Source organism: Fundulus heteroclitus, chromosome 8, assembly GCF_011125445.2.
Source record: "Fundulus heteroclitus isolate FHET01 chromosome 8, MU-UCD_Fhet_4.1, whole genome shotgun sequence".
Classification (NCBI taxonomy): domain Eukaryota; kingdom Metazoa; phylum Chordata; class Actinopteri; order Cyprinodontiformes; family Fundulidae; genus Fundulus; species Fundulus heteroclitus.
The window spans coordinates 28,429,205-28,452,091 of record NC_046368.1 but is presented as its reverse complement, the minus strand read 5'-3'; the positions used below and the strand labels follow the sequence as shown (position 1 = coordinate 28,452,091).

At 41.6% G+C, this 22,887-nt stretch overlaps 1 protein-coding gene across 1 annotated transcript in view; it reads left to right on the top strand.

The window, feature by feature from the left end:
- adamts6 (ADAM metallopeptidase with thrombospondin type 1 motif, 6) overlaps nt 1-22,887 on the top strand; it is a 91,662-nt gene that overhangs the window by 30,375 nt on the left and 38,400 nt on the right. The window contains exons 11-14 of the mRNA XM_012869588.3: nt 4,697-4,838; nt 12,768-12,875; nt 18,276-18,421; nt 20,495-20,558. Of these exons, the coding sequence (XP_012725042.2) occupies nt 4,697-4,838; nt 12,768-12,875; nt 18,276-18,421; nt 20,495-20,558 (460 nt within the window). The remainder of the gene's footprint in view (nt 1-4,696; nt 4,839-12,767; nt 12,876-18,275; nt 18,422-20,494; nt 20,559-22,887) is intronic.

Genomic DNA, 22,887 nt, shown 5'->3' with positions numbered 1-22,887 from the left:
GTGGATGATGGTCGCTCCCCCCCCCCGTGGGACTGTCTGAGTGTGCTCGCGTTCGCCTGAATGTGTGCGTATAGGAGCCGAAGAGGAAAAGGTGCTTGAATGCTTTCCTGCCTGCCTCCCAGATGTCTCGGTTTACAACCTGCTGCCTTTGGCCGCCCCTAGCGTTCCACATTAGGTCTTCCCCGCTTTCTCTCTACCAACCTGTAACAGACGGCTGCCAGACCTCCCCCTGGCTGTCCAATGACATCTGAGTACTTTCCAGTTCTGCGCCATTACATTAGTAGGTAGATCCCTTTGGAGCCCGTGCGGTTTTTCATGGTGAAGATCGCCTCATCAGTCCCACACACACGGGACACCTTAATAGTAGAACACTAGCTACCCCCTTCAGAACAGCCTCAATTCTTTGTGGTTTTCAGAAACATTCCTCAGAGATTGTGGTCCTTCTTGACATGATGAAGTGATGGTGGAAGCTATCTGATGGTCGCAGGTGAAATAAATTCTGATCGGACCAGACAACTCTTCTATAACCTGCTACTGTCCGATCTTCCTGGTCCTGTGTGAATGGCGTCTGTGGTTTCTTGTTCTTAGCGTACAGGAGTCACACCCAGTTTGTTCTTCTGCTGCTCTAGTTCACCAGCTTTAAGGGTTGATATGTGGTGCAATCAACGACTGTATCCCCCACGCCTTGGAAAGGTTATATGAGCTGTTGTTGCCTCTTTCTGTCGTTCCGAACCAAATCTCCCAATTCTCCTCTGACCTCTGACGTAAACTAAGCATTTCCATCAATGCAGCCGATGCTCACCGGACACCGTCTCCTTTTTCAAATGAGACAGTTGTGTGCGAAAATCTCCATAGCAGTTTCTGAAATAATCAGACAACGGCATGTTCAAAGTCACATAAATCCCCTTTCTTTCCCATTCACTAGCACAACTTTAGCTTTCACCAAGTTTAGATGCCTGAATACAATGAGCTGACACTATGTGACTGGCTCAGAGGATTCCTGCTAACACAAAATTCATCATAATGTTCACAAGGGGTGTAATAATTGTCATCCTGCTTCAGTTTGGTTGCTCTCATGCCTGCAAGAGGATGCAATGAAACAACACAAACTGCAAAACTATGTCAACGCAGCCCAGTGACCTTTCATTTTAATAAGACTTGAACATGGCAGATAACTAACTATTGGTTGTCTTCACACAGCAACAACTTCTAAATTGAAAGCCGTTGATACGATGACTATGTTTTGCCTACATAGGGAGCCTATAGTGATCACAGAAATGTTTTTCGGAACAGGGACGTTCAAACCGAAAACCAGCCGGATGTGATTACAACATTAAATGTTTTTCAAAGCAAGGTCTCATTTTATGTTCTGGTTTTAAGTCACTGTGGAATATACACACATATCCTGTATATACACTGTATATATACACAAGACAGTCTGTGTAGACAGTCCTAATAATTACTTTGATCTATTTTACCAGACGATGCCACATGCTTCGTCTGGGAAGCGGACAGACTTCCACTTCAACGAGACAAAATCGTAGCTGTCACAGTTTTCTCCTGTATCGGATCTGACAAAAAAAAAAACAAACAAAAAAACATGTGCCATTAATCACAACAACCCTGTTTAATGTCTACGAGGTTTGTTTTAGAAAGCCAGCATTTTGAGCTGGAAAAGAAGATCGTTTTTGTCTTACAATGCCATGAAAAAGTGTGATCGGACACTTTTTTTGGTTCTGCCACGCAAACCACACCCAGGGCTCACGACCATCTGGCCTGTAAAATAAAGAAATCACCTAAATAGAACCTGTCTGACCACATGAAGTAGGCTAAAATCGCCCCAAAGAGAGGACATCATATCCCTGTTTGAAGGAATTTAACAAAATATAAGAAGCAAAGCCATTGACGTCTATCACTGTGGGAAGGTTTGCAATAAGAGAGAATGTCCCCACTATACGCTTGTGACCTTGAGCTAAGGCTCACTTTCTTTATGCAGCCGCGCGGTTATGCAACGCACACCAGCAAGCCTACCAGAAAGAAGGATCAGCAAAACCCCTCTTTTATTAACAGCTTCTAACTGTAGACACAGACACTGGCAGCGTTTCTTTCATCTATTACTGACGCTCCTGTGTTCCCGTCTCAGCTATGGCTCGTCACTGAGTGTCTGTGTCTCTTGTTGAGCTAGCAAGGTGCTCCAAGAAAGCGGATAATGGCTGCTACGGCTGTCACATGATGTTTCCGGCTGAAAGCTGTTAGTGGAGGGTCATTGAACGGCGCTCGGGACAGAAATGATAGCATCAGGTGCCAGTTTCCCACCGGGGGACGTGAGAGAGATGATGGTGGTGGTTGTGCTCGAACAAAAAGCAGAACAAGTTTTTAAACTTTGTCTTAAGGGGGAATGGATTTCTGCTTAGATTGTGCCATACCTTTGCCTTATATGAGTTTGTTTTTAGGTGTTTGGTTTTATTGTTGATTCTTTTTCAGCACAATGCAAGGGAGTTCTCTGCGTAAATTCTAATTACCCTCCCGTTCTCTCTTTCAACCAGAGTCTTGGACGCTGCACAGGCCTCTTTCTGCCGAGTAAACAACTCTGGCTGAGATACTGGCCTAGATTCGCTGTCTTGCTTGAATGTTAAGTGGTGCTTTGTTTGGCGTTTTTTTTAAAGGATGGTTTTCCAATACGCTTACTCGCATTTCAGGAATCATATATTCTCCCGGTTTGCATGCCAGTTTGTTATAAATCCCCATGGCCAGGAAGTCTATTGAATTCAGTTTTATCCTTATGTTTTTTTTCTTAGCGGGGCTTTTTTTTTGTTACTCCACAATTGCTGCCGAATGAATTATGCCGCTGGCCCAAAACTGCCTGGATCCTCTCTGTAGTGACATGAATGAGCGCTGCGTGAGTCCATGGATAGCTGACAATCCCGCTCTTAAGAGGATATCTCTGCTTAGCTTAATGAATTTGGCCGTATACAGCAGACAGGAAGCCCTGGCGACGATGTCAGATAGTAGCGGCCATGTCGAAGCTCTGATTATTTTGTCTCTCTCTCCAAGTCAATAAATAGTGTGGTTAGCCTCGTATGAGTCTGTGGTCCTCAAAGACTGGTTTGTCTGCCTCTCTCACTGATGGGAGCTTACCTCAAGAGACAAGATGATGACTTGTTCTCCGGTCTGTCGGTGGCGTTTTGAAATGAAATACGTTTGGGCTCGTTTCACGTTTTATTACCTTCTTAGGGATAAACAGAATAGCATGCATGGTGTACAGTGCCTTGCAAAAGTGGGTAGCCCTGGACTTGATTAAATTATGTCTCTTCACTACAACAAACATAAGCGTGTTATACAAAGATTGTATATATGACGACACAAAGTAGTAGACAATTGTAAAGTGGAGTAAATAGTCCAGCTAATCAGATGAAGTCTGGACTTTGAATAGTAGTCCTGTTGGCATATTTTCCCACCTGAGCTGTGGATCTATAAGCACCTCCAGAGTTAGTTGTCTGATTCTCTGATTAATGCTGTCCTTGCCTGGCCTGTCAGCTACGTATGTCTTGATAGGTTTGTGGTTGTAACATTTTCTCTGCATTTCAGATGATGGACTGAACAGAGCTCTGTGGTTCAGGGTTAAACCCGTCTGCTGTGTTCCTCGGTCTCCATGAGGCTGTTTGTTCCTCAATGTTCTCTAACAAACCTCCGAGGCCTTCACAGGACAGCTGGATTTACAACGAGATCAAATTCCTCTCAGGAGGAGCTTATTCACTAACTAGTGGTATTCTAAAGGTTGATAGATTGATATTTATTTTGCTTAGTAAACATTTTGAAAACCACATATACTTTTTCTTCTACTTCATACTTTTGCTCAACTCTCTTTTCGCCCGTCGCGTAAAAACCATTAAAACGTGTTGATTCTTTTAATTTAAATCTTCAGATGTCTTCTTCCTTCGTTCTGCAGGGCCATGTTCTGGTCTGCTGTGCCGCGATTCAGCACTCACCTTGTTGTTGTCACCAGGCCAACTCTTTCTTAGGGAGGATGGGAACCACTCCACTCCCCCCTTGCTGAGTAGAACGGGTTATGTCTGCAAATACTGGTTAATTTTGATTGATGGAGTAGTTAAAGGAGGCATCAAACAAGCCAATATCATGTAGCTATTGCCTGAAAAGAGAGGCATCTACACATTATTAGCATAAAATGTTAGACAACCCGTGTTAGCAGAGGTTATCTTCCTGTGTGTGTGTGTTTCTGTTTTTGTTAGCCCAAGTATTATCGCATGAAAAACAGACTGAACATAATGCCCAGAGTCAGCACACAACTGGGAACCCACTCTAGCCACAGTAGTACCTGCGCTGCCGTTTTATTGGTTCCTCCATGGATACGGTCCAAGCAGAGACATACAGAACCACATTACTGTATCAAAGAGCCGTGTAATCAGAGAGGGCTGGTCAGCTCTTTCCTGCTGCCTCCGGCGAAAACCTTCCTGTTTGTGCTTCTCTCCCTTTTGATTATTAGGTGTCAGCGTGTAATATCAACATTAATGACATATTATTTTGGACCTCTGACAAGCTTCCTACTGTGGTAGTTTGGTAGTTAAAGCCCATGAGTCAAACAGCACCAGATGAGCTGTGCTGGATCCCAGGCTGGCTGCATCCAAGGCTCCTTTGTGTTAGAAACAGTCCTAATGTATGTTTGTCTTTTTGACAGCTCAGGTCGGGGAACGTGTCTGGACAACGAGCCTCCAAAACGAGATTTCCCGTATCCAACCGTGGCCCCGGGGCAGGTGTACGATGCTGACGAGCAGTGCCGCTTCCAGTATGGAACATCCTCCCGTCAATGCAAGTATGGGGTAAGAAACCAGCATCTCTCATGTTGCACTAACTCTTTCCCTCACCCTGACCTACCAGGATGGCGGTTTCATGTTAAACCACCTATGCTATGGTCATTGTTGTGGAGCGAGCAATGTTGTTGTCGTACCATCTCGGTATTTACCTCCCAATGCAGAAAACTGATGAAGAGGTAGGATTAGGCGTTACTTATGTGTGAATGAATCAGTGTGAATGAATGGGGGAAATACTTTGAATTCCTTGGGACAAAATATCTTCTTTTTTTTGGGTTTGCCACGCTGCTGAAAAACTGTCAGCACAAAAATCTACGACACTGAAGTACAAGGATTTATAGATGAAAGTGTGGCTTGAAAGCTAACAAAATGTATCTTCTATATTTAAAAAGGGTAAATTACGTTTCTGCTCCAGCCTTTGCAAAAACGAAACAATTTTTGCATTATTACGCCGCAGGCCAGTTTAATACAATTCCATTCAGTTCACATCATATGTCATCTTAAGGCACTTTACCAGACCATCAGACCCACTGCATATCCAGTTATACGGAAATCAAAATTTGGACCAAATTCAAATCGGCCCAGCACATTCCCAAACAATTCCTTCATCAGGTTACATTCAGACCCAATTACATTCAGTACAAATTAACCCAAATTATATTACAGTGTACTTAAATTAGCTTAATTATTTGATAACAATTGATAAAGATCTATCAAACTGACAACAGTCATTTCCATCAAGTCATTCAGTTTGAAACAATTTCTTCTTGTAATCAAGCATGTGGTGACTGAGGGAAGGAAAAGTCCTGAACCAGAAGCAGGATGAGCAGCCATTTGCCACAACTGGCTGTGGATTGAGAGGACAGGAAGTAGTCAGAAATTACACAGGAGCATTTGTCAATGGTTTAATATTCATTGGAAAGGAAAACAAAGAGTTAATGGTAGTAAGACGTAGCTCATACAGCAGCTTATGCCTAATTCACCCCTTCTAGTCCACTCTGTTATCTGCTAAACCATCTAGCCTGTGCACCTTGAATGTCTTATCTCCACCCACCCATTAGGGTCCATTAAGCATCTCTGTGGTTGTCTGGCTGCAGCTCAGATTTTCATGACCCATTGTAATGACTTGATGTGGCGATCCCCTGATTAACGGAGCAGCCAAAAATAATTCTAACATCTAGCCCAGGCATGGCTGGGCCTGGTCAGCTGGCCTGACCTCAGGTATGACACTTGTTGAACATGGTGTTACATTGCTTGACGGGCCAGCAAACTGACCAGACCTGAACCCCATAGTGTATCCTTTGGGGATTGTCAAGAGGAAGGTGAGAGACATCAGAACCAGGAAGATGAGAAATATCAGAACCAACAATGCAGATGACCCGAAGGCCGCTATCAAAGCAACCGGGGCTTCCCCAGAGGAACCCTAAGCTGATCACCTCCAGGCCAAGCCACATTAATGCAGTAATTCATGCAGAAGTTTAAAGTTACATGCAGGTACTGAGAGCATGGAAAGGAACATACTTTTCAGAAACCTGACATTTCTCTTTAAAATATGTTCATTTTATTGATGTTTTGTTTTAATTTTCCGAGACACCGACATCTAGGTTTCAATCATCTGTTAGCCATAATGATTAAAATGACAAGAAATAATGGCTTGAAACAGTTCGCTATGTGTAATGAATCTACATAATTATCCAAATTGCACTCCCTCGCTCTCTCAAACGTCTGGAAAAAAAATCTAACTTTTATATAATTTTCTCAAACTTTTAAGAGGTACCTGTAGAAATGTAGTTCAACTTTTAGTCTAAAATAAGTGTGTTGGAGAAGTGGCCATATTGAATCAGAGGGAACCTCTAGCGGGGTGATTAGGGTGAAAGACACTGCAAAAAATGCATTGTATTAACTCGATATGTGTGTAGATTACGCGTTGGTGCTTTGTAATGGAGCAATAGAGGTGTTAAAGTCATTTTAAAAGTGTTCAAATACATGAGTAAAAAACATGTCTAGTTATTATTATTTATTTGCTTGATAAGACAGTAACATCACCGATTGATTGAGCTCCCAACCCGCCTGCTTTACTTATGAGAAAATATCAGTACATGACGCATCACAGGTAGTCAGAGACAAAGAGTGGTTTCACTGGTGATCAGGGGCCCTACAAGTTCCTAACAAGTGGCCCCAGATTCCTGTGCATTACATAAATATTTCAGCACCAACTAGAAAGTAAATGCCAGCTAATCTCACCAAGATATTAGCTGAGCTCATTAGAGGTTAGCTCAGTTATTTTATTTCAATGAAAGAAATATCTGACAGCAGATCACGACAGACTCCACAATCATGCCCCGTTATTTTGTCTCCTAAGCTCATATTTGTGGTTTTAGATCAGGATGAAAGACACATATTTATGGGAATGATTCAACACAGCTAGATTGGACATTTTCTGATAGCAATTAGATAATCCTGGCTACCATGAAGAATGTCCCCCTGTGATCAGAGACAAGCATCTCGGAGACAAGGCTGAGGATACCCTGATCTGAACAGCCGAGTTAACTCTAAGCTATAAACCTTTCTCACATTTTGACTTATAAGTCCCAAACTCTAAGTCACACTGAAACTATATCTCTAGAAGCAGTCTTCCACTATGCAAAGGTACTGCTTATAAGGCTGAGTTTACCTGTACCTCCTCAGACAACAGAAGTCTCTCAGAGAAGAGACAAAACGTTTCAACAAAGAAGAACCCGTCCAGAGGACCTACTCAATGTTCTTTTGCTACGTCACAGCAAAGGCAAAAATCCAGCGTTAGATAACTCCTCCTGCAGTTTAAGCTTGATCAACACAAACTTTGGTACATACCATCTATGGATGCAGCACGCAAACGAAATGGAAGCAAGTCTAAAATTGGTGAAATCTTCCAAACTACATGCGGACAAACTTTTACTGCAAACCAGCGCAATAGTTTATTGCCTATAGCTCTACCATCTTTCATGATTTCCGGGCAAAATGTCAGCTCCTAATAGGGGATGTGGTCTTGTGCCTATATACTTTATTATATAAATTTTCAAACATAGGGAGTGTTGTAGGTTCTAAAAGTTTATATCTACAAAATAGATGGTTGGATTTGAACAAAACTTGTTCATATATAGGCTTTTTCAGTTTGGAACTTGGACCTTGGTGACATTGGAAGATTTTGCTGGGGGAAACAGAGACCATAGACAGAACTGCACTTCCTAAGTACAAAGGAAAACTTGCTAAATGTCATGACAAAAAAAGGCGTGTTAAATTATTTTCTCTCCAAGTGCTAGTTGCAGAAACAAAATCTCTGTTCCTGTGTGTTCTTGGAGTGATTCTTAATATGGGCTTTAAAACATCTTAGAGGAATGCTAGTTAGTACATCTGTCGTGTTATTTACTAGAGCTATTTTTGTTAACTACTCAAACGGCTCAAGGCCAATCAAACTGAAGTTGTGCCTGCGGACAATAACAGCACCTGTCCACATCAACTGATGTCATATGCGAACAAACATTTTTGAACAAAAAAAAAAAGAAGAAGTTTACTTAGCTTAACTCTAAAGCAGTTTAAGATCAATTAATAATTTTATTATCAACAATGCAAAAGGTACACTTGAGTAGATGTGCTCATTTTCTGTGAGATTCAAATTATGGGGTGCTATAAATAAGTTAAATGGATATAGCCAAAATGGCTGAACGGATGATAGTAAAACTTGGCAGACACCTTCAGGAGACCACCCTGAGCCAATAGTCCCTTTTACTGGGTTTTTCAGGGCTCTACTCGGCTCCGCCCGCTTGTGAGTGTTACAGCAACAGTTTTAATCAGGGCCGATGGTTTAATATTCATTGGAAAGGAAAACAAAGAGTTAATGGTAGTAAGACGTAGCTCATACAGGTTTCTCCAGCCCTGCTCAAGAGCAGGGATAAACCGAGCTGACGTGAGCGGGGTTTTGACGTGAACACACTGCTTTTCAGTGATTGGCCAAAGGAAGAAAAGAAAAAACAAGAAATTTTTTTCTCGGAGGAAGTCCAGCAAAAACTGAAGCATGACGACATTAATATTAGGACCATAAGATTGAAGTGAGTCAAACGGAAATATAATTTTCCTTTTTACAAACCGTGGACCACGCCTGAAGAAAACAAATGAAAAGAAAATAATAATAATAATAATTGATACTTTATTCATCTCACAATGGAGAAATTCACTTCTGCATTTAAAAAGGACACTTCAGCTCTCTAGATGCAGACAGGCATTTAATGACGAAAACAGATCCGTGGGTTTAGCGTGGCATTCTCTCGTTTTACACACACTGAAAGCTGTTGAGTTTGGTCTCTAAACAGGGTTTGGAAACCTTGGAGCAGATCAGACAGTGTCTTCCCTCCCCACTTCTGGTCTCCCCTCTCTCCACTGTCATAACATAGTAATGACATGACAGTTGTTTTTTTCCTGACAATATTACATGTAGTGAAATGACATTGTTACTGGAAAATAGCTGGGTAATTTTTTATGAACTATGAATTTTTAATACATTTTGGATCCTGGCTAAATGATAGGTCACATTTTTTGTGTTCTATCCAGGGACATGATAAAAGCTTGTACTTTTCCTTTTGTAGACATTGGCATTTGAGAATATTTTGATAATTTTATGATAAACCATGTAATTTCTTATGAATTTTGGAATTCGGTTCATAAGTAGCTACCGCAAAAATGTCAATTTACAATTTGTGGTTATTTAATCTGGTGAAATCAATACAAATTCATGTTGTTCCATCTGTAGATATGCTCATCTGACAATATTTTGGGAATTCTGTGATGAAGAATGTATTTTTAAGGATTTTATGAGGTGGGTCACAATACCAGCCATAGGGGAAAAGCATCATAAGGCATCATAACATTTCAGGAGTTAGCACTGTCCTGCAAAATATCAACTCTTTTGATGGTGGGGCCATGGGGCAAACTTCCAAGGTTTGGTTTAGGAACCATTGATAACTACTTGCAGTCCTAGTTAGAAAATGTTCTCATTCAATAGCACTACCTAAATATGACAGTTTACATCTCGCACACATATCTATAAATATATTTGCTGGGTCATTTTATATTTGCAGCATACACTGATAAAAGATGTTGCCTAACACCCCTCTGGCTAACTCTGTGAAATAACACAAACATGATTTGTGAGGTTAAAGCTAGAGAAAACTCTAAATTATATCCACAAATCTGGACTATATTAATTCATCTGCTGCATAAAAATTTACTGCTGAGCACGTCCCAGTGCAAAACAGAGTTGCTTCAATGAAGAGTGATAAAGTGGATCCCTAGACTGAGATCAGTGATGATCTCATATTTTATTAGAAAAGAAAGAATAAAAAGCTAATTTTGCCTTCAAATAAGCAAAGAAAACTTTCTTTTACAGTGTTGAGCACTGGCTTCTACAAACTTTGTGTTTTTTTGTTTTTTTGGCTAGAAATTACAGAGGTGTGGGAATGAATTGTTGGTGTATTGTCACACATTACTCAGATATTACTCAGATATGAATGATTTACCAGCATAAAAACCCACTAGACTAACGTCTGCATTTTGTTTGCGTTTCATACAAACATGATCTCATGACACTGTGTGATAAAATGGAGCCGCCTGACATCTGCTCTGTATCATTTTACCACAATTTCAACATTTTCACTTCATTTTTTTCTTCTGTTTCAATTAGGCACCAGTTACCTTGGCATGTTACACTGTTTTGTTGCTTTGCTATTTTGTGAGTCCATGCTGTCCCAACCCTTGTAACAATAGCTGACTTTATCATATATGGCAAGAGACTACAGAATATCAAAAAAGCCTTTACCATGGTCAAATTAAACTAAGTTCATTTAATCCATGTTTTATAAATGATAACAGGCCTGTTATGTAGTTCTGAATCAATGTAGAGGACAAACAGATTCACACCTGTATGGCCTAGGCTTTTTAACAAAGAGATAATCGACTTGTGGAAAGGAACTGCAGTATTCTTGCATCCTTGCTTCAGTAGGATACTTTTTTTAATTAGCAGCAAAACATTTAAGATGGTTGCCAAGGGGACACTTTTGTCCATTTTTGAGAAAGTTGTTCTAATTCTTATGTTCAGGGATACACTTTGTGCTATCAGTTAATACCCCCTTTCACTTAAGCTTCCTTCTTAGGACTCATATATATATGTTTAGATTGATTGAAATTCAAAGATCATATGAAATATTAGATTCTTAAAAGTTAGCTGAAACCGGTTAAATAGAAAAATGTTGTGGTCGGCTGGATCATTTCTTTTGGGGTAATTAAACAGTACATCTTTAAGCTTACTTTACCTTGTGTTAAATATATTTTTTGTTGATTGGCATGCACAGCAGGTAAATAATGAAAGGAAATCAGTCACATCTAGACTTGTTAAAATTGAAGAAAATCAACCAGAAAAAGGAAGAAACAAAAATTGCTCTTGAGCTGAATAACTCACAGGCTATATTTTTCTTTGTGTTCTGGTATTTTGGGAGAGTTGCCGAACAGAATTTGGAAACACTGGTGCAGAGCAACACAGCAGTAATATTTCACTGACTATTGCCTTCAGAAGACATAACTAAATTTGGCCCTGGGGGGTCGTCATGGACTTTAAATTTCAGCGCGGGACTACGTCAGAGGTGGGACAAGTATTACAGACATCAAAAGAAGTTGTTTGGGTCTTTTTTACTTCACTGCTTTTGTGACACCGACCCTTTATTCAGTTGCACCGCAGGCTACCAACACAGAGCCTACGTGGAAGAGCTTCCCAAAGCCCGGCCAGCAGTGGAAGCTGTAACCTGTAAAAACGAACGCCGTTTGATGGCTCTATTAGCAAAGTCCTTCCTTAGTCCTCCGTCTCTTTTTATTATCAGCTCGTCCTCTGTGAACATAAATCCATCAGGCATCTCATCCCTGTTCTTTAAGATCCGGACCACTGCCTTTCGAGCATGGCTGACGACAGTGAATGGAGCGGCGTGGTGGCTTATGGAAAGCAGCTGGCAGAGGGGAGCCCTCGCAACCTGAGAGTGGCAGTTTGCTGCTTTATTTAATCTGGACAGGCTCAGGGAGCTGCAGGCCTGTGGCATATTTACTGACCCCGGGGTTCAGGATCTCTGCGTGGAATCGTAACTCTCTTTCATGAGCCTACTCTTGTGCCACTGACAACTGTCCTGTAAAAAGCCTTTGAAGTTGAGCGTTGGGGCAATTCAGTTTGGTTTAATGGGAAATGAAATGCTAGGTTGTACAGGACTGTCCTCGTAGCATGGATGATCCATTTATTTGGGGACAACTCCGTGCTGCGTTCTGTTTCTCCTGCGATCTAAGTGGATTCTCCTCAACTTCTAGATAGAGGAGTGATGCTCATTCAGACTTCTCAATAATACGGCAAATAGTTTTCAAGCCAGTAACCTGGGAGGCCTGTTACTCACTGGTGGTTTCCCAGACGGCCAAAATGGGATTTCTTGAACTGATGTCACGGTCCCGTGTGGTTCTGAGGAGAATGTGAAAAAAAACGTTAGTCATGCTGTTGATCCAGCTGAGTCTTCATTTCTCATAAAAGCACATTAAGAGCACCAGATGACCCTTGGCTTATTGCTTAAGATCCACTATGATCCAAAGCATATGGGCTCTTGTCAGAAACCTTTCAGCACTCAAGATGTGGTCTCATCAACTTCTCTCCTTTTCTAATTTCATCTCAAATCATGACAATTTATTGATGAATTTAATTTGTCTTCTTTTTTTTTTTTTACTCTCATCTCAAAACTGTCAGACAGCAGGGGAAAAACACTAAGAGGAAAACCAAAAAAATCCAATGATAAATTATAGTCGCTCTTTTTCCAGCCGTCCACCCCCCAGTCAGCCAATTTGATTTATTCTGACCAACTTGCTTTTTGCCTTCTTTCCTAGGAAGTGTGTAGAGAGCTCTGGTGCCTTAGCAAAAGCAACCGCTGTGTAACTAACAGTATCCCGGCTGCAGAGGGGACTCTGTGCCAGACTGGCAGCATTGAGAAAGGGGTAAGTCAACAAATGTTTACTATGGATTTAAATGTTATTACAAAAAAAAAAAACAAAAAAAAACAAAGACCCAAACTCTGTAACAGATGGACTTTTCACCTCAATGTGTATAATGTTAAAAATATTTTTATGGCTTGTTTATTTACAGATATATACTCAGCAAAACTCAGGAAACTTGGTTTCAGAGACATGCATATGAGATTGTTTTTAAGAATTCAGATTTACATCATTTTAGGGGGTGTAACAAGACATGCACCCAACGAGATGGAATTACCTCTGGCACTAGCTTAACCAGAATGAAACAAAGTGAGATTTTAGCAAACTTAAAACCAGTTTTCAAAGAAAACTAAAATCATATGTAAAAAAAAAAAAAAAAAAACCTAAGTTAAACTACATATTTTATGTCTTTGGACCTGGATCTTTGCTTGCAGAATAATATAAAATGTGAATGTTATGCACCAGACAGAGAACCCAATAATTCAGCCAGACACGGTGTTGCGTTTAAGGGGTTTATTAAAAAATGAAACAAATAAACAAAATGGGTGGATCTGGCAGGAGTTCGAGGTGAGCAGGAAAACAGACTGAGCAGACAGCAGGCTGCTCACAGCAGGGATGACGGCCTGATCAGACAGGGGACGGGCTGAACAGGCAGAGCAGACCAACGGGCGAGGCAGGAAAAAACAAATTAACAAAAACAGTCTAAGGTCGTGTCCAAACGTCAGAAGGCCAATGAGGTATCCAGTGAGAACAAGGCAAACAGGGAATCCAAATGAGAACACTGGTAAGAACAGGCGATGAAGACATGGCCACTGGATAGCAACTCACATCTAGAAAGCTGACTGGCTGTGAGAAGCAGGCTTAAATAGGCAGAGTAGCAGGTGAAACTCATGCAGAGATAATTAGCTCAGCGCAGGTGAAGCTACTCCACAAATTAGCAAAGTGGAGCAGAGTAGGGGAAGGAACACAGCCAGCCTATTGTGACATTTGACTTTATTTAGTGGTATCGGTGTATAGGGTTAAGTTCAAATGCATGTCACTTTTCAGGTTTTTCCCTATAGGATAATTTTTAAAACCATCACATTTTTTTTTTTTTTTGCACAAAGGGGTACATCATTACACACTTATTTGTGTTGGTCTACCACATAAAATGTATTGTGTTGGTAGTAATATGACAAAATGGGAAATAAACACATTTTCAAGGCACCATAGAAATGCATGTACTGTCTTATTTCTTGTTCTTTTAACCATTTTGGTGATAATTTTGTGTAGGGCACGGTGAGCAAAGTACACAGTCAAACACAACTTCCGTAAGAGTTCTTTATATGCACTCCTCCAGCTGCTGCTGCTGCCGTTCACACGCACACTCAAACAAGCCTGATGAGCTTCTAGGTCATCAGGTCTCTGATTATACCAACCAGGTTGGGGGGAGACAGTTTTAACCCGGATTATGGCAGCCATTGTCGCCGGATGGTCAGAGTTCTAAAAGGAAAGAATAGGAGAGTGTCACGAGCTGTCGCCTATGATTACCATTAGCTCATTGGACCCTTTGAGTACCCTAGCCCACGTACAGGGTCTTGGACAACACAGGGGGCCCCAGGTTGAACCATGGGGACTTTAGAACAGCTTTTGGAGCAGCTTTAGGAAAGCTGGTAGCTCACCCCGTCTGCCCCTGCCATAGGAATATGATTGTCAGCCATTTCTCATCCAGCGCATGATGAATGGAGAGGCCCTTCCAACCGATGGAAAGAGATAGACGCAGAGATGGTGAGAGGGTGAAAGGGTGTGTGTGTGTGTGGGGGGGGGGGGGCATAAGAGGGAGTCAACAAGTACTAGAAGCTTTTGTGTTTTTACGTAATTTAAATGGACCCACAGATATAAAGTTTACTCTCAAATTTTCCGGACTGATCTCTCCGTCCTTTTCTCAGCCTCTCTGCCCTCTCTCCTCTCACTCTTCCTCTGCTAATCCTGTTTAGACAGGGCCTTAGCCCACCAGTGAGTCAGACAAATAGGACAGTGGTCTAGCGAAGCCCTCGGCTTGACCGTTTCAGTTTCACTGGGACAATAACCCACTGACACAGTTAGTGAGACAAAGGGCAGATCCCCCCCCCTGCATCACTAACGCTGTCCGCCCTAGCTCAAGGTTTCGACCGCTCCTGAAACATAACTCTGCACTCTTTTTATTTCTCCCGTCTTGAAAACTCTCCCACACGTCCAAAGACATTTTTAAACCACGAACAAAACAGTTTCAAGTATTTTTCATACTTTCGTTGTACATGCCCATTTAATTTTTTTTTAAGTTATGGAACTACAGGGTCTGTAATGCCAAGTTGTTCACTGATCTTATTTTCACCAGACTGTATGTTACACCACACGATTCCTTTAAAGGTTTCATAAATCTTGAACTTTTTTTCTTTTTCCATGAACCCTGACAAGCTTTCCTGTCACTCTTAAAGAAATGCGAGCCCTTAGCATGATGCTGCCGCAGCCTTGTTTAGCCATCGGGATGGTGTGTTCAGGGCAATGTGAAATCTTAGTTTTCCACCACAGACTATTTTGCATTCAGGCCCGACAGGTTAACTTTTTCTGGATTGAGCTGAAGGAAATTCTGACCCATCCAGACATCATAGACATACCTCTATGGAGTAGGAGCTCTGCAACAGCAGGCAGCTCTTGTCAGTTGCTCTGTATTTCTATACTTTTTATTTACTTCTTGTAGAGTGTGTATGTCCCTGTCCTTTTGCCTTTTTGAGTCAAAAGATGAAACTAAATATTTTGTGGTCAATTCTGCTGCTCACCCTATTCTATACGAAACTTGTTTTCGGAGACAATGGACACTGCAAAAACGGATCTAAAAATAAGCAAAATGTCCTTAAACATAGTGTTTTTGTCCTTGATTTGAGCAGGTAAATAAGATCATCTGCCAATGGAATGAGTATTTTGACCCCTAAAATAAGATAATTAGACATCCTGCACTTGGAATAAGATGATGGAGATGAATTGTTCCTATTTTAAGTGCCAAGATCTTATTCTATTGGCAGATCATCTTATTTACCTGCTCAAATCAAGGACATATACACTCATTTTCAGAAAATGTTACTTATTTTTAGTTTGGTTTTTGCAGTGGAGGGAAGAAGGCTGCTATTGTGTATACCAGGGATCAGCTGATAGCTCTCACTAAGAATCAAGCCACACCTGCAGTGGCTTGGCCAGGAATACCCCAGGAGAAAAGGAGTAGGAGTCGTGGGAGAAGCCAACGCAACTGGAGGAAAAGATATAGACCCACGTTTCCGTCCATTATCATTGGAAATGTGAGATCCGTCACAAACTGTTCTTCTGCCCAAAACTGCGCATCTCTCGGCTTTCAGCAGTTGTCCAACCCCTCTGCTTTGGATGATGTATGAATTAGCCCACCTCCACCAGCCAGTTTTTCTAAACACTTTAGGTGAGGAACATCCTGCAAAAGACCAGAGTGAAGAAGGGCGCAGCTCTGGGTGTCATCAGCTCCAGGCTCCTGAAGATAAGCAATGTGGCATTATGGGACACATCTTCAATATCAGTCTGAAACTGGACAGAGTACCACAGCTGTGGAAGATCTACTGTATGGTACTGGTGCCTAAGACAGCATGCCTCGAAGAGCCCAACAGCTACAGGCCTGTAACCCTAACATCACACCTAATGAAGACCCTGGAGAGGCTGATCCTCAACCATCTTTGCCCCATGGTTATGTCTTCATTGGATTGACTGCAGTTTGCCTACCAGCCTGGGATTGAGGTGTAGGATGTACCTGCTACTCTGAGTTCTGGCCCACCAGGACAATCCTGGGAGCATTGTAAGGATCATGTTGTTTGCTTTCTCCAGCACTTCCAACACCATCCATCCAAGACTCCTGAAGGACAAAGTGGAGCAGTCAGGAGTGGATACTGGATTACCTCACTGATTGGCCGCAGTATGTGAGGACACAAGGCCGTGTTTCTTACAGGCTGGTGCAGTGCAAGAGCACCGCAGGGAACTGTGCTGGTGTTATTTCAGACTTCTTCAGATCACCAGCCTGCCACCTGCAGAAGTTCTCTGGTGACTCAGCCATAGTTGATATCATCACAGAGGAGGAATCAGAGTACAGTGGATACAAAGCTTTGTAGACTGGTGCTGCTAACCAGACCACCTCATGTTAAATGCAGGGAAAACAAAGGAACTGGTGGATTTTCACAGGTGCAGACTCACCACACTGACACATGTGAACATCTAGGGAACTGATGTTGATATAGTGGACTCTTATAAGTACCCGGGTGTTCATCCTCACAATAAAACGGACTTGGATCAAAACACTGATGCTCTTTACAAGAAGGTTCAGAGCAGACTCTATCTGCTGAGGAAGCTGAGGTCTTCACGGGGTTCTCCTGGTGGCAAGGGCTGCAAGAAAAACAACATCACTGTTGGTCAGTGTCTCTCACTCCATGCTTGGAGCTGTTCCAGAGCTGGAGAGCTCTTTCAGTCACACATTGCTGCACCCCAGATGCTCAAAGGAGTGAATCTGTAGGTTGTTTCTCCCATCTGCAGTTAGACTTTATAATCTCTGCTGCTCACAACAAACTCAATGAGCGTTTACAACATGCTAACGCTTCCGCTTGTTCTGGCCTGATCAACACTGTCTCTCAGATGCTGATTTCCATCTCCACATGTTTTTTTAAGTTTAATTTTTTTGCTACTGTGGGTGTTGCTTGTACAATCATGCACATTGCATGTTTCTCTCATTTCATTGTGCAGATCGGTTGCTATATTTACCTCTGCTTAACTTGAATCTTTCTTTTTTTTTTACCTAATTATGCCATATTATTATATTGTCAATAACTGCAATTCTTAGTCTAGTTGTTTTTTTTTACTTTTATTTTAGCCTTTCTGTTTTTTCGCCACTGTTACGCCCAAAACTCCCCATTGTGGGAAAAAAAGGAGTTTCTTATCTCATCTTACTGACTGTAATTGACATTAGTCACGTAGTGACTCAGAAATATTAAAGATGTGTGTCATATATATGTTGTCATCCTTTATAATATGTCCTCCTCCATGTTGAATAACAGTGGTCTGACTATGAAGCCTTTAGAAATCCCACAACTGATTTTTTTTTCCATCTTTAGAATTTTAGAAAACAAAAAATTGTTGATCAAGAATCTTAATTGTCAACATGTGTTACCATGGTGACACTGGCTCTGGATGTAGTGGGTATTGAAGTGGTTATCAGATTTATCATGTGATTACTAGCTTCAAACATTTATAAAGCTGGCCCCTTGACCATGTCGATAATGTGTCTTGATACATCTTATCCAACTAAATTATAGATTCAACTGTATAATAACCAAAGCTTCATTTATTTTTCTCTGTATGTTTTTGGCGATCCATGACCAGTGGTGTTACCAAGGAGAATGCGTTGCGTTCGGCACTTGGCCTCAGAGCACAGACGGAGGCTGGGGGCCATGGTCCTTATGGGGAGAGTGCAGCAGGACCTGTGGAGGCGGCGTTTCCTCCTCCATGAGGCACTGTGACAGCCCAGCGTAAGTAGGCAAAAGTAAGCCACAACAAGCCGAACACACACATCCAGGTCCTGCCTACAAGTGTGTGTTTGTGTGTATTCTGTCTATGCACGTGTGCTACATCCATGTGGGAGCAGAGTGACAGCAATTAAGGCGTTAAATGGTAAATTAGCTGTAAAATATTCTGGAGGATAAATGCCTTATTCACAGAGGAGAAAACCCTCTGAAAGCTCTGCTGTGTATGAGGACTTCTTAAAGCAGAAGAGCTGCTGAGCGTTTTCATTTTCTGCACTTAACTTTTGCATGATGCAGAGAAGCATTGAGCTTAATGAATGATCCATCAATATTTGCTTTTATAAAGTAGTGACAGTGGATTGAGGAATATGATCCATATAGTCTTGATAGTAAAAATGAATTATTATTATATTCATGATGAATTTGAAAATTACCTAAACCTGATTAGTTTCCTACTGAAAACCACATTAACCTATTCCTAATTGACCTCAGTGGTTAAAAGAAGAAAGGCATAAATTAACCATCTTATTGACAATAATCACGCACTGATCTCCCTCTGTTGATACAAGACTTCAAGTGTTCACAGTTAGCGAGACACAATGTAATTTTTTTTTTGTTCATGTACAGCACTTTGAATCGTCTCGTTACTGAAAAGTGCCAAAAAAAAAAAAAAAAAAACTTACCTTACCTGACAAAAAATACACCCTTTAATTTAAAAACTGATACAAACACTCCAGGACAAAAAAACCCAACAACAACAACAACATGTAGGTATTTATTAATTCAGCTCAGGCAGGAATCAGGCCTGGATGTGTCTGGTGAAATTGAACTGAAGAAATGTGGGCAATCACAGTTAGTTTCAAGCAGAATGAAAAACATTTTCACCTCCCACTGTTTGACCATTTGGGTGAACTCCCACTGCCCTTGATGCATACATGATACTGATTTCAGGGACCCGGATGCTCAAACTCACAGAGAGTTTTGGGGAAGATGATGACAAGAGAGAGGAGATTCTGGGTTTATTTAAATCCAAATCATCCCCCCCCCCCCCACCCCAATATTATGCAGTCCCAGCGTCAACATCTCATGGGCTTGGATGACAATGGTACCACCGAAAGTGCATCATAAAGGAAAAAAAAAACATTATCATTAGACAGATAAGATGTAATCTGCATTTGAGAATACCTCAACTAGCTAATTATTAGCTGCTAATGATGCTTCTGAGCTTTCTGTCGGTGCCCAGTTAAGCCTATATGACTACATTTGATCATCTTTGATCAAATGGTGATAAGGTTGCTTCATTTTAAAGCCTACACAAATCCCTAAGCGGGGCATCCCTGGCCTGCAGGCGGACGGCCTTTCTACTTTTTTCCTTTGTCGTCTTCCTTTCTTTTGGAAGCAAGTTATTACGTCAGGCATGCCACGAGAAAACAAGCGAAATAGATGATGAATCAGATGGGAGAGGGGTGGAAAAAGGAGGGCACTGGCGTAATGTGGACCACCTGCGTGAGGTAATCAGTGCGGCTCAGGCGGCGCGGCACAGTCGAAGCGAGTGCGAATAAACACAGCCAGGAGAGCCTCTGACACATTCGTTACAGGAGCCTCTTTGCAATGAAGTGGAAATAATCATGGAGGAAAAGAGAGGCTAATGAAGGGGAAAGGAAGAATAAAAGGAGGAAAATAGATCCCTCAAAGACGGAGAGGACGTAGTCCCGATGAGGGGGGGGAGAACCTGAGAAGAGAATTGTTCTGAAGTTACAGACTGCGCCTCTCGTCCAAATCTAAATGTCATGTCACACTTAAGAGGTCTTAGCGGCAGCTTGGGTTTCATGAATGAATCACTGGCACACAGACGCAGCAAAGCGGCAAATTCACACACAAACATACTTTTGTCTCCTGGCACAGACTCTGTCACCAAACTTGTCCTTTTGCGCCGTCCAACTTTGCTCTTACGTTACATCCTAAAAATAAATTATCATTGTAATTCACTGTAAGTGGTTGTAATTCGAGATATTAAATTAACATTTTTTTTTCCCCCTCTCCAGTTCCCCATTCATTAAAATATCTTGTTTCTTTCAGCCCATCTGGAGGAGGCAAGTACTGTCTTGGAGAGAGAAAACGATACAGATCCTGTAACACTGATGTGAGTCCATTTTTATTTTTTTTAATCTTACTTACATTTATATCAACTACAGCAGGGGTGACCAACCTTTGACAAGTTGAGAGCTACTTTACTGGTGTCATACAAAGGGCTACCTGTACAGACCTTTGAACTAGAAAAGTCAGACCTCACCTTAACGTTATGTAATATAAACACGTTTTTAATGCATTTATCATTTTATATCTATGTAAATACAAGTATGATGAAAAAGGAAGAGCAACTAAATAAAATAGCATTTTAGATGCAGATGACTGGAGAGTTGAGCTATAGAACTACAGAGTATATTTTTCATCCTTATTCATCAAATTAAACTCTTTAAAAGGAAGAGGGCAGGTAATTCCCACTTTTCATCTGAGGGAGCTACAGTATATAATGAGCTCTGAGAGTTGATGGTTTATATCATAGTTCTGTAAGATGGTGACATTTAACAGTAGCCCTGGTCTTGGAAGGACAAGTAACACCATTTTAAAAAAGCCATCACACCAAAATAGACAAAAGTGGGGAAAACAAACAGGCATAAAAGAACTGGCTTCCAAACTGAGATAGTGGAGCCAAAGGTTCTTGCTCAGATGGACAATGATCGCAGTGAATAAGGTCCAGAATTTCTTTAAGGCAATGGGAAAGTATACCAAACAAATGACCACAAGACACAAATTATGGTTATGTGACAGCAACACCCTTTCCTCACTAACAGGAACATTTCCAGCACCCGCGAGCTTGTCAAAAGATCATAAGACGTAAAATAGTTAACCTTTTCAAACTCTGTAATGCAACATGCAAAGCTGACCGCGTCCAGCCTACAGTGCAATTGGATAGATCATTTCATTTCTCCGTTATTGGTGGCCTGCCAGTAGGTTACATATCGCTCACTCCTAGAAAACTACATATCCCGCAATGCTGCTCTATTGTTCTGAACATTTTCCACATACAATATGACATTTATCCTATACAATTCAGCTGGAAAACAAACAAAAATAGTAAAAATAAAAAAACTTTTGCGACTTCATCCACCCTGACAAAAACATCAATTCCATCCGGAGAAGGGTGCATAATGCGCCTACTACCATGTTTCACAGTGAGTGGTAATATGCAGTAATGTCTTTCTTTTCCTGGTCAGTCAGTATGGATTGACATTCATTTTAATTGATACAGCAGAGTAATTATTTATACACATATGATGCAACCTTCAATGTTCTGCGTGCCCTGAACACATCCCAAACCCTCACGATGTCTGCCAAGCCTGGGACGGTACCATGTAGGGAGCGTTTGCTAACCTGTAGTCATGCTGCTCGGCTCATGGCTGACTGGAGTCACGCTGACCGCGGCCCCTCCAGAAAAGGGCTGCGGTCCCACAGTTAAAAAACTGCAGTAAAAAAAACTTAAGTGGTTCATTTTGCACACAGGCTGCATCCTGCAGACATTTTCTCTACTTTATTTCCTTTCTTTCCAGCTTCTTTGCTACTTTAATTCGCTCCAGTTTCTTTCTTGTTTTTTCATATATTTTTTAAATTTTATTTAAAAATTGAGTCTTGCAAAATACCAGACTGACTCAGCCTGTCGCACCGTGCCACCTACGCCTGCGCATCACAGCTGCGTTTTGCTATTGGGTGAAAAGGAACAAACCTGTCTGACCACCGAGCGGTTCGGCCTGAAACAGACCGGCCAGGTGGGAATCCACCCGCCCCTTGGTGTGACTGACTTCAGCCACCAATGCCGTTACACTACTGCGCTGTAGAGCGGGTCCCCTGCAGCCTCGTTGCCTGGTCCGTTTGAGAGAGCCAGAGGTGATCTGCTCCTCCACATGGCCTTTCCTCGTCTCTTTTAACCCACGGCCTGTCACCCTCTGTGCAGCGTGCATGTCTGCTGCATCTTCTCACAGCTGGCAGAGCGCCTCCAGCTGCAAGGGGCCAATTCTTCACACAGAGATATGATAGATGATGAGAAAACGCTTTTGGGGCCCAGATTATTTTAAATTTCCTTCTTTTTTTAACTGCTCCCTTATGTGTTATTGAAAAAAGTGCCATCCCGGGCGGCTGCCCGGTTTTCCACTCCTGCTTATAACCCTTTCCTGACTGGTAGATGTCAAGGACTTTTTTACTCATTTGTTCATGAATTTCTGTAGCTCAGGGCACAATGTTTTTTATGAGACATTTTAGCCTACTTCATGCTGTCAGACAGCTTCTCTTTAAGTGATTTCTTGGTTCTACAGGTGTGGTAGTAATCTGTGCCTAGTAAAACTAAACCAAGAAAATGTAGCTAATTGCAGTGATTATTATGTTATCTTACAAGGCTGGTTTGTATAGCTTTATCT